At 39.3% G+C, this 12,908-nt stretch overlaps 1 protein-coding gene across 10 annotated transcripts in view; it reads left to right on the top strand.

Moving 5' to 3' along the window:
- DMD (dystrophin) overlaps positions 1 to 12,908 on the top strand; it is a 1,935,994-nt gene that overhangs the window by 1,276,292 nt on the left and 646,794 nt on the right. For all 10 annotated transcript variants that reach the window (XM_043505382.1, XM_043505371.1, XM_043505378.1 and 7 more), the window contains one exon: positions 4,552 to 4,716. In XM_043505382.1, the coding sequence (XP_043361317.1) occupies positions 4,552 to 4,716 (165 nt within the window). The remainder of the gene's footprint in view (positions 1 to 4,551; positions 4,717 to 12,908) is intronic.

Here is a 12,908-nt window from a genome sequence, read left to right as displayed (position 1 = left end):
GTACTACAGCAGTGGTTTTGCATTCCACATTACTTCCGTCTCAGTTTGCAATGTACAGAGGAATATCTTTGAGCTGAACAATCAGCCAAAAAAAAATTCATAGGAAAAGTTTCAAAGCACAATAGTGTGAGCGGTTTTACATTAAAGAAAAAAGGAAGGGGAAGGGCCTGTTGTAGTGATAGTTAAGCTCCTAATGAGGGATAAAAGGTCATCTAACACCTAAAGTTGGAAACAGCCCTTGGGATTATTTCTTAGGTCTGTAAGAGGGAAGATACAAAAATATTTGTATAAAGATTCAAACTTTTGAGCTGAGGATATTTTATTCAAACTTCTCAGAACATTCCAATATTTCCCCAAGATGTTAATTACTTTTCTGGTAGTTTTTTTAAATTTATATTAAATGCAGACAGTAAAAATATGAATACTCAGCGATGTAAAATTAAATTACTTCAAAATGGTATGCATTTTAAGACTACAATAGTAATGAACATCTTGTGAAAACCTGGGTCAGTTTGTATAAAATTAGCATCATCTACTGTTTGCCAATTTAGAGCTTAAATATTTTCAATTATTCTATTACTTAAGCTGCCAATCGGTCTAACTTAACTCTTCAACTGAAGTACCAAATTTCAGTATCCAAAGTTTTACAGTTTTGACACACATGGCCAAAATTGCAAAGGTTCTTTGATGTTAAAGTCAGAGGCTCTTTCTTTAATCTATCTTTCTGCCAGGTCCACTTTTCTTTGGAGGCAGACAAAGGTGTATCTTTCTATGTTCTGTTGATTTCCTGGCAGCCAAGCCAGTGTTCCAGGTTAATACATATTCATATGTAGGGAGCAATGCAGTTAGTTTTTAGGAGCCTACTGATATTGGAATAGGATTAGAAGGCACCTCCTATGTCATTGAATCCAGTCCCCTGCTATCTCAGACAACCTCATCATATAATTTCCTTAATAAATTTATCAAACTCTATCTTAAAACTTGTTAGCTTGTTTTCTCCCGTTACTCCCTCGGCTGGTAGAAGTGCTTCTAATTTCCCCTAGCTGACCAGATTTTTTCTTGATTGGTGTCAACTGGCTATGATAAAAACAATGTATTGAACGGGTCCCAAACCTTTTCTGTTGCTTTCACTTCATAATAGTCTTGCCTGAAACTTCTCTCAGCAGTGAGAGAATTTGGGTTTCCCATATGGTAGCATAGAACACCCTCCTTGGCTCTTACAGGGGTTTCATTTATTGACATACTGTCAAAATCTGCTAATCTCAGGTACTTTTAAGATAACTATTACTGGAGTCCTCGTCTTTGTTTCTTTATGTTGAGTAATAAGTCTCATGCCCTAAGTTTAGGAATATATAGAATAATTTTGGATGCTTTTCAAGACCACATCTAAGAAGTTAACTCATCTTCTAGATATGACTTTTTTGTTTGCATGATAAATTAGTTGACATGGAATCTTACATATATAATAGATTCTTTAAATATCTTTTTTTTTCCAAAATATTAACCATTTTACAAATTTTTAGTTTTTCTTCTTAAAAAGATAATCCCATGCCAGTGCTACAGTATTTAGCTCAGGATTAAACTCTTCTATGAACCCCCCCAGAACTTCTTGATATCAGTGGCAAAGGTCACAGGGTTACATAAGGGGCTATAGGATTCCCCTGGTCCAGTGTCTACATACTAGTCCACCAAAGAATGTCATCTTTAATGTCATCTTTTATGGTCATCATAATCATTTTGAGATGTGTATATATGGAAAATATGTGAGGAGTTATGTATATAATTACTAAAAATTATGTTCACTAGGTTTGCGAGTTAAAGTAAGTCATCAAAAGGTTATTCACATATTCCAGTCATGCGGGGGGAGAAGGGAGGGGAGCGAGATGCTCCCTCTCTGGCAATGTGCAAATTATTTGTGGGGGTGCAGGAAAAAAACAAAAACACCAGGGATTATTCTGTTTAGAAGGAAGACAGTGAACTTTTGGAACCATATCTGAGGTGCAACTATACGGAGAGAGTGGGGATGGAGTGAGCAGTGGTGAGGCTTTGGAGAAGGGACAGGGCAAGGTAAGGAGGTTCAATTTTCTGCAATTAGAACGTTGGCAAACCTATATTCAGAGGTCTTCCAGGGAGTACATCAACTTGTCTAGATATTTGCCTAGTTTTACAACAGGTGACATAAAAAATACTAGCAAAGTCAGTACAAACTAAAATTTCATAGACAATGACTTATGTATGCTGCTCTGTATATCATACATTGAAATATAAGTATAATATTTATATTCCAATTTGTTTATTTTATAATAACATGGTAAAAATGAAAAATTAAACGATTTTTCATTAATAGTGTTCTGTGAGACTTTGCATTTTCTTTGCATTTTTATGTCTGATTTTTTAAGCTTTTAAGTGAGGTCAAACTTGGGGGTTCACAAGACAAATTAAACTCTTGAAAGAACTACAGGAGTCTGGAAAGGTTGAGAGCCCATTTTATTAAGTTATCTTTTTTGTGTACATGATATTTTCAGGGTCAATAACTTATAATGTGGACCGTAAAACCTAATTGTTTTAGTTTATGCATTATTTATACATGTTGATATTAGAAGCTGAATATATCCAAGAATATAGCTAACTATACTCTTCTTTTTGGAAAAAGAAAACTATCACATTAATGTTTCTTTTCTTCTTATTAACACACTTGCCTTAACACCCCTAATAAATTTTGATTTGAAATTAGTTTGTCTAGAACTTTTAGGAGTAAGCTCACATTTATATAATGGACCTCTGATCACCTTTTTACTTTCAAGAATAATATCTCTGTTGAACTGTTTATGTTAATATTAAAGTTTCTAAACATTGCAGGTTAACATTCAAATGTTGTAAGAAAGATGAAGCTAATCTTCTGTGAAATTAAGCCAACGTCTGCATAATATTGAATTAACACGTAAGGGAAATGGATGCATTTTTAATTGTTTTCCTTCACCTCAGGGGACATATGCTGTACTATGAGTGGAAGTGATTTTATTATACTTAACAAGATTAAGAGAAAACAAAAAGGATTTTGACTTATTGGTCAGCTTTTAATAGATATTGGAGCAGAGGTTCTAAGCCTGTTTACCATTGTGCAGTGTTCTGTGTTCTTTGGGTCACACCCACACTATATATATATACTACCTGTACATCTACATGGGTCACAGCTGTGTGCTGATTGCACCACAGGTTGTGAACCACTGTGTTAGAGTATTAAGGAAAAATAGTAACAGTGAAAATCAGTTAACATATTGGGGAAATATATGAATGACAAAAACCTCTTGATGTTCTAAAATAAACTATATACAACAGTGTTATTCCTTTGATTTAGTCTAATTGATATTTTCAAATTGAATATTATTTGGAAAAACAAATTAAAAATTACGTGTCATGAGATTCATATTTTCCTCCCTTTTATCTCAGCTGTGTTTTTCATAGAAACCTTCATTGCATTCTGGTCTCTAATCGATTTAGATTTATTGTGTTATGTAAATAACGGAGATGAAAGATTAGTAGGTAGTATGCATCAGTAATATTTTTGTAGTCAGCCAATAGCATAGTAGTGCTTCCATTAATATAGTGCAACTTCAAAGGGAATATTGTGTTTATCAGATGCTTCCCTCATTTTACTACTTTTAAAAGAACCATTTTAGTAAAAGCCTGCTCTTAGAAACAATGGCCACCCGGAAGACTGATTTTTTTAATCTGCAGAGCAGACCCACTTTTTTTTTGTCCAAGTTGAATAATTAATTGCCATCTCTTTTAATACTACGTGAGCACCGCATTGGTTTAAAGGATGCTGGAAAGAAGAAAACGTTGATTTTTTTCTGTTCCATTTTTATGTCCATCTTATTCTTGTCTTAATTTTTCAAGCACTTCTATGTTGTGGACTAGTGCTATACCATCTAGTAACTCTTACTTTTTGATGCTATTGAGAATAGGAGAATTGCTGTGGATAAATATGAACCTGCCTTGGGCTTTGCCTAAAAACTGACCAAGTAGAACTCAGACTGGAGGCACAAGTATATATATATATTCCCCTTATTATTTTTCTTTTGTTTATGTGTACTTTTTTTATTTGTACTTTCATGTTCCAACCTGACTGAAAACAAGCAGAACTAAGGATCTTTTAAGAAAACATGTTCTCATGAGATTTCCAGATTTAAGAGGTTTAGATAGTTTGAATTAGCATCTGGACATTTGAATGTTTGTCTGAACTTAAATAGACTGCCAACTCTTTTCAGATTTTCACCTCCTGAGAAAACAACCTTCCTTTATGTAGCACACAGTATACATCTGAATAACTGAAAACATGAGAAATGTGACATCACTTGTTTTCCAGGGGGAGTGTTGTGGTAAATATATGCAGTTGTGTAGTACAGTCCTTTAATATGTGCATTTATTTCTTTAACTCCCACCCAGTGTGTGCATATGATTTATGCTCTCTTAACATAAAAGAGTGTACTATTATGTTGCTATATGTAGCTTATTTTTTTCTCAAATCAAATTTCTGGTATTTTTAAGGTATCCAAAGATCTACCGGAGAAAGAAAGAGAAATTGAGCATCTGCTAAATAATTTCACCCAGTTTGAACAACAGTTAAGTCAGCTGATACTGTGGGTATCTCCCGTCAAGGATCAATTAGAACTTTACAACCAAGTGGGCCAACTAGGAGCTTTTGATATTAAGGTAATGTTTTCTTTTTTAAATTTCTGTATTTTTCACTGATACAAAGTCAGCTTTACAATGAAACATGGACTTTTTGTCCCCCCTCTTCCTCTTATTCATAAAAAACAAAACATTTCTTGTTACGTTGGCAATGTAATTTGTGCAGTCTGTTTGGTTTGTGATGATTTTCCACTCAGGTATGAAAAAATAAAATTGTAATAAATACTTTCTACTTAAGAATCCAAAGAAAAAATATGACTCAAATACTGTTAATTGTCAATGCAGTGATAGGCGAATTAGGTGTGCAGCTCACGTAATGATAAAGTCTCATGAAACAAGTTGAGAATAGTCCCCTAGACCTCTGGTATTAAAAATTCTATGCATTAAGATGCATTTTGTTTATTTACTTATTCTTTTACCAGCAGATGCCAGATTTAGAGCAAATCATTGCAAAGGATAAATGTAAAGCTCTGGCAGCTTTATCTTTGAGAATTTTTTTACCCTATTCTTTCATACCAGAGTAAGGACCTTGAACATTTGTGCTCTGAGAAATCTAAAGTAGTTATAAAACATCATGTATGGATTGGATTCTGCAACCATTACTAGAGTATGCAGTGGTTAATACTAGTGCTGTACCAATATCTTCAATGAAATAACACCCAGGAATAAATATTTTATGTGGTGATAAGGTTTGTAAGTTCAAGTCCTGTATTATGGTTAGATATAACTCAGCATATATAGGGCCATGTTTTGATACTCTTACTTACGTTGAAAAGTATCTAACTCTACAAATAGCCTTATTGAAGTCATTAGGCCTACTTATGAAATAAAATACTACTCAATGCTAGCAATAGTATTGTAATCTGACACTTGATGTGTAATCATATGTAAAACAAAATGTGTTTGAATAGGATGAATGAATGATGTCAGATAAATTAGATTTAAAAAATCTATTATGATACAGTTTCTTGGGACTGCATCTTAATGGTTTCTGCATGTAGGACGGGGTTCTCAAACTGGGGATCGTGACCCCTTAGGGAGTCACGTGGTTATTATGTGGGGGATCACGAGCTGTCAGCCTCCACCCCCAAACCCCGCTTCACCTCCAGCATTTATAATAGTGTGTGTGTGTATTATATATATATATATATATATAAAGTGCTTTTCATTTATAAGGGTGGGGGTTGCACTCAGGGGCTTGCTGTTTGAAAGGGGTCACCAGTACAAAAGTTTGAGAACCACTGGAGCATTTGGATGTGTATAGGTATGTGAAATATATTGGGACACATCCCCAGCTAGTGAAAATTGGTTTAACGCCATTGAAGTCAGCAATTGAAATCAGTGGAGTTTCAAGAGTTTACACCAGCTGAGGATCTGTCTCACTCTTTGATTAATGGTCAAGTCGAATATTTTTTTAGATGTTGCTGTGTTTTGTATCAAAACACGTTTGGTGAAACATCTTAGAAAATTTTTTTAAATGAATACAGTAGAATTATTTTTTTGTCTTGAATGAAGTGAAACTGTAATTATTTCCAAATAATTGAGTTGAGTTGAAGCTGTTTATTAATCAATTCTATTTCTTTTATGGAAGTGTTTTAATACCAAAACACTTTGCATCTCACACATTGATTTATATAAAAAGCTGATCTCAAGTCCTGTAACTGACAGAATGAGTTCAGTTACAACATTGATTCTGTCTTTGAAAGATATAAAATAGCTCAATTGCAAATACCTTTATATATAGTGAGCAAAAGATGTACTTGTGTTTTTGCAAAAAATAATCTGTGTTTATTTCCTGTAATTTTAACAGATTTTATACTTAATATTTGTATTATGTCTTTTCTGATATTCCATTGCTGTCCAGAAACATTCTATCGGAAATTGGCTAAATTGCTGTGAATTATAACAGAGTATTGCTTTTGTTAATGTTTGTGAAAAGCCACATTCTGATTGGCTATTTGGGGCCTCTTTTGTGATGTCTCAGTCATTCTCCATATGGAGCTCTGAAACAAAAAGACAAAAATATTCCTATAATGCTGAATGGGTAAGATAAAAATGTAATGGAGGGAAGGGATAAAAAGTGACAAAGCTTGGTCCCTAAACTTCCTCTCTCCAGTACCCTCGCTGTTTCTCCAGTTCTCTGCCAGAGAACAATCTGCTTTTTCCCTGGTCTAGTTATTTATACCTAATCTATTTCTGTTTTATATACAGTGCTTCTCTCTCCATGTCAGCTGCCTCTTCCCTTTTGTTGTGTACACACACACTTCCGTTCTATAAGAAGGGCTTCTTTTACATAACGTTATGTATAAACTGATTGAGAGCCTTAAACCAGTTATATGTTTTGCTAAGTGCAGCCTTGCCATTTGTGTCAAGGCTATACAGGGAAGCAACAATTTATTTTTGAAGTCCCCCTGCTAGTGCATCTCCAGGTGGGTGCTTCAGACCAAACCACTGCTTCTCTCTGCAGCCCAGTGATGCAGTGCACACAAGCTCCACCTTATCTGATGCACCCTCATTCTCTACTTCTTCACGTTCCTGCACTGTTGTTTCATGCCACACTTTGTTCCTGTAAACATGCATGTGAGCAACTTTGAAAAAGATGGCATTACTCATCTGAGTAAAGTTACTTGTGTGCATGTGCTGTATTGGGCCCATACATTGTAAGCTCCTTACCATAGGTGTATATATTTCTCTCACCATGTAAATGACATAATTGTAGTTTTATTGCATTATTAAGACTCCGAATTATCCAGGGGACCTCACAAAACTAGAAAATTAACAATAAATCTCTAGAGAACAGTTAAGAAATGGTGCTGAAATATTTTTCCTACTAAATTCTCTTCTCCTATTATGAATCACTTTTCTTTGGAATGACATGTTTTAGAGCAGGGGTCTCAAACACGCGGCCTGTAGGCCGCATGCGGCCTATGGGGTTATTTTCTGCGGCCTGCCAGCTCCCTGGGGCACCCCCCCAGCATTTACCTAGAGCGGCTCCGGCCCGGCCTGCACTGGGGGCAGGGCAGGCTCCAGGACCTGGGGGAGAGGGGGCCCAGAGGTCTGTGTGTTGCCCTGGCCGCTCATCCAGGTACCTCCCCCGAAGCTCCCATTGGCGAGGCACCTGGAGGACTGGCCAGGGCAACACACAGACCCCTGGGCCCCCACCCTCCCCCAGGTTCCATCCACTTCCTGGAGCAGAGCGGGGGCAGGGCAGGCAGGCAGGGAGGGAGCCTGCCCTGACCCCGGTATGCACCAGGCCAGACCAATGCCCCAAACCCCTCCTGCAGCCGAGCCCCCTGCTGCACCCCGCACCCTGACCCCCTGCCCTGAGGCCCCGCCACACCCTGCACACCTCCTGCATCCCAAACCACTGCCCTAAGCCCCCTGCTGCACCCTGCACTCCTCCTGCACCCTGACCCCCTGCCCCACCCTGCACCCAACCCGCTGCCCTGAGCCCCCTGCTGCACCCTGCACCCCTCCTGAACCCCCTGGGGGCAGGGAGGAGGCGGAGTTGGGGTGGGGATTTCAGGGAAGGGGTGCAAAGAGTGGGGGGGTGGGGTGGGGCGGGGCCTCACGGAAGGGGTGGAGTGGGGGCAGGGCTGGGGCAGCGGTGGGCGGGGTGGTCAGTGACATGGCCCTTGGGCCAATGTACTAGTCCTCATGTGGCCCTCATGGTCATTTGAGTTTGAGACCCCTGTTTTAGAGCATCATCACCAACCTAAAATCAAACTTTTTTGTTTAAAGGGATTTCTTTAACTGTTAAATTAAAAACCCATATGCATCTAGAAGTAAACCAAGGTGGGAATTAGAAGGCAACTGGTGGATGTGTGCCTGAGGCATGCACTGGTAGATTATTACTGCACTCCCTTTGTTGTGTTCTGTTGATGTAGTCATATATATTATTAACCAGTTGATTTATGCACTTATTGTTGGAAGACCAAATTGATGTATCTGAAAATCTCTTCCTTCATGCCTGATGGAAAGGACTTTTAATGTATAATTTAAGGATATGTAGAATAAAGTATAATAGTTTGCAAATGGATCATATAGGTCTATTTGTGTGCTAGATATGGACCGTCAAAAGCAGTATTTTCTGTTAAATTTTCATTGTTTTTTAAAATTCGGTTTGTCTTGCTTTTAAGCCATTTATTTTTATTAAAATTGTATTCATTTGTGTGTAAAATAATTCATTTTATAAGTAATGTTGGCATGAACCATTTTTATTTTTTTTATTGTGGATGATATAGGACAGGTCATTGACAAAGATGATCACTGGCATATAAAACATAATAGGTTTTTATCTGCATCCTTGTCTATGTCAGTAGATTGTGTTTTAATGTCTTTAAAGCGCACAGATTTATGCTTTGCTTGGTTTGTCACTTCCTTCAGTGCACTGAGCTAGCCCTTTACTAAAAAGTCTGTATCTTATTTGATTGAAAGCAAATGTGCTATTTTAGGGATTATACTATTTGTATAGGTAAGATGAAAGTTTTGGAATTGACTATTTTGTTAAAAGACAGGAAAAAAAATCATATAATCATAGAAGTGTAGGTCTGAAAGGGACCTGAATAGATTAGTTCATCCCCCTGCACTCAAGGCAGGACACAGTATTAATTAAAATAAAGTAAATATAATTAAGAAGAGAAATCATTAAACAACACAATTTCATAGGGACAAAATTTAAAAAGAATGGAAAGTAGAAAACATGGTAATGTCCGTACGTTGTGATTAGGTATGTGGAAGATAATTGGGGTAAATAGTTTTACAACCCACCACTGCCTGGCCACGACCCAAATATAAAGAACATTTTATACATTCTGTTATGTTGAGCAAGCTTAACATTTTCAAATGGCCATTACAAACAGTAATGGCTTAAGGGCTGCACTAAGTCCCCAACTCAGCAAAGTACTTAAGCATGTGCTTAATTTTAAGCAAATGAGTAATTCTCTTGCAGTCTATGGGAAATATATGTTTAGTGTGTGCTAAAGTGCTGTACTGAATCAGAACCCAAAACTGATCTGTGATGTGCATGCTACATGCCATTAGTTTGTTTGTTTTGTGGATTTTTTTTCTTTTAACCTTTTTGTGCCTGTAAACAAGATGAGGGGTACAGCAATGTTGTCATGGGATCTCTAATTTTCTAGTATGTAATATTTTTGATAATCCACAGCTAAACATTTCTTGGAATTATTCATTTTAAACTCTAATGTTTTGCATAAACATTAATGGGTGAAATATCATTCTTATTCTTCTTTGAGTGGTGGTCCCTATATGGATTCCAGTGCACATGTGCGCCATGCACTGGAGCTGGAAGGGTTTTCTAGCAGTGTCCGTTGACCCACGCACGTGTCCCCCTCACGTTTGCAGCCGAGGCTATAATATGGCCATGTGGGTAAATGCTGCTCCAGTTCCCTCTTATTGCCTCATGGCTAGAGTCGGAACCCCTATTCCTTTGTGCTCTTAGCTTTGCTGAGTGATTCCCTGTGCGTTTCTCTTGTATATAGTTAGTTTTTTGTGTTATGTAGTTGTAGTTACTTGTAGATATATGATGTAGTTTTCACCCCTGTGTGGGGAAACTCTGGCCTCCTGGGGACTATGCCCCAGGGTCCTGGCTTCAAGAACTCTGCCTCTTGCCTGCTCTCATTTTCAGTGAGCAATGAACACCAATGCTGTCTGTACTACCTTGGTGAGGCCCACATTAACCTCTGTGCTATTTGTAAGTCATTCCCTCCCCAAATGTGGAAGGATCGAGAACTTCACCTCTGGAAGCTTTTAATGGAGGAGGCCACGTGCCCATGAGTGCATTCAGATCCAGAACCAGACGTGCACCACCTATCATTGATGGTCAGTGCTCCTCTAAGCACCTCCCAGGCTCCAGATCCGATGGTACCAAGACCACTGGACAAGCCCTGCCATGAGAAGAAGCATGACATAGGCATAAGAGCAGATCCCCATACATGACTACTCAGAAATGCAGCGTTTCCTCCCAAAGCCGCACCAGGTTGGGTGAGAAGTCACATATAGATCTGACCAGACTGCCACCTAAGTTTCCCAGAATCGAGGATAAGACGAAATGGTAGTGCAATCCAGAGATACTGTTGGCTTCCCTGGTATTCACTGGGGCATCTGCCGCGTACCCCACCAGGTCTGCTGATTCCACCTGTATCCTCAGGATTGTCGCACATGACTCCCTGCACTCCCAGGCACCTGGAACCACTGCTGTCAGCAGAGGAGCTGCTCCTCCCTTACCCATGGTCTCCATTTCTCTCCACCCCTCCACTCACCTTCTTCCTCTCCTCTCCAGTGGACAAACCATTGCTGCCACCATTGGGGCGAGATGTCCCATTGCTACATCGTGATCCTCTGATACTATCAGCGCTGCCATTCCCAGAGCTGTCCTTGGAGTTCAAGGACCTCTCATGCACTGGGGGGGGAGGGGAATCGATCTAAGCTACGCAACTTCAGCTATGTGAATAATGTAGCTGAAGTCGATGTACTTAGATCAACTACTGTGGTGTCTTCACCACGGTGAGTCGACTGCTGCTGCTCCCCTCTTGACTCCACCTGCTCCTCTTGCGATGGTGGAGTACAGGAGTCGACGGGAGAGTGCTTGGGGATCAATTTATCATGTGTAGACTAGATGCAATAAATCGACCCCTGCTGGATCTATCGCTGCCTGCCGATCGGGCGGGTAGTGTAGATATACCCTCGAGATGTGGACCCTTCCTTTTCCCCTGCCGTGTCTCAGAGTCTGGACTCACACCTCAGACTGCCATATCCCCAGTTTACAATCCCTCTGGTTTGGTAGTGTTATCTGTGGGGCCCACCAATGGCCAGAGACCATTATATTTGGCCCTATTGGCCACCCTGGGATCTGTACTGGGGCCATGGGGCACCACTGGTGGCTTCTTATAGGCCAGTCCCCGCTCACTCTCCAGCACCATCTGTTTATGAGAATGAGGAAGAAAACGTGGAACCAGTTCTGGCAGTCCCAACTGCTACCTTTCCATCCCCAGAAAAGGCACTCATTCCTGCTTCACTCTCCACGCAGGACGACCACTTCCAGTACCAAGAACCACTCTAGCTGGTGGCGATGGATCTTGGGATCCCACTGGAGGAAGTCCAGGACATGCAACATTCACTCTGCTGGCGAAATATGATTTTCACAATTACACAAAACTAACGGAGTTCAAAGACCAGCTACCATGAGACAAATAATAGAAGCTCCAAGTGCTATTGGATAAGGAGAGAATTCTGGCCAAGGTGGGCCTCCAAGTCGTTCTGGATGTGGCCAACATTGCCTCTTGGTCTTTGGCAACCATGATCTGCAGTAATTGCTGGCTGCAGTCATCCAGGTGCACCCAAGGAGGTGCAAACCACCATAGAGGACTTCCCCTTTGACACACAAAAAGTGAGAAAACAGATGAGACCCTCCGTTCTTTCAAAGACTCTCAAGCCATCCTCAGGTTCCTTAGAATCTACACCTTGGCCCCGAGGTGCAGATAACAGAATACGACTTCAAGACCTCAATCTGGCATATTAGTAACAGCAGCAGGAGCTGGAATGGAGCTAACTCTGGTTGCAGAGGCCACGATACCCCACCTCTGCCACAACCACCTGCTCAACCCACTTGCACTAAGAATGGTGGTAGATTCCAGACATTACACCTTCTTTGGCCTAGGGAATAGTGACCATCTATTTTCTTCTGAAAACTATTCTTCCTATGATAAATCACTTAAATACCAAGATAGTGAGCGTAAGATAAATATTTATATTTAATTTAATCTCTGTATGGCCAACATAATTGTCATCACAAATAAAATGATACATCATAAAAATATTTTGGCATCGCCATAAATCCCGCATACTGAAAATCAGTGTAGGGATACCTAAATCAATTTGAAAATACTTTAACCTTAACGTTTGAGGAATAATGAATATAGCCTTTGACAGGTCAGTAAATTGAGGCCATCAGATTTTTAAGGCTAACATATGCTGTGTTGTGTACACACTTTTGTTATTGTAGAAGGCAGCATGGCTTAGTAACACAACTGGCCCCCAGACCATAAGTTAACACCACTGATTTAAACGGAGGTTTCCAAATACATGTTAAGTATTTAGTTTTAATAATTAACTTATTTCCCATTTAATAAATGAATAAGGACTTCACTAGGGATTAAAATCCATCTATAGTAATAGATTTATAGATACTAAGG

Source organism: Dermochelys coriacea, chromosome 1 (genome assembly GCF_009764565.3).
Source record: "Dermochelys coriacea isolate rDerCor1 chromosome 1, rDerCor1.pri.v4, whole genome shotgun sequence".
NCBI lineage: Eukaryota > Metazoa > Chordata > Testudines > Dermochelyidae > Dermochelys > Dermochelys coriacea.
Note: the sequence above shows the minus strand (reverse complement) of the source record. Positions and strands in the feature narration are given on the sequence as shown.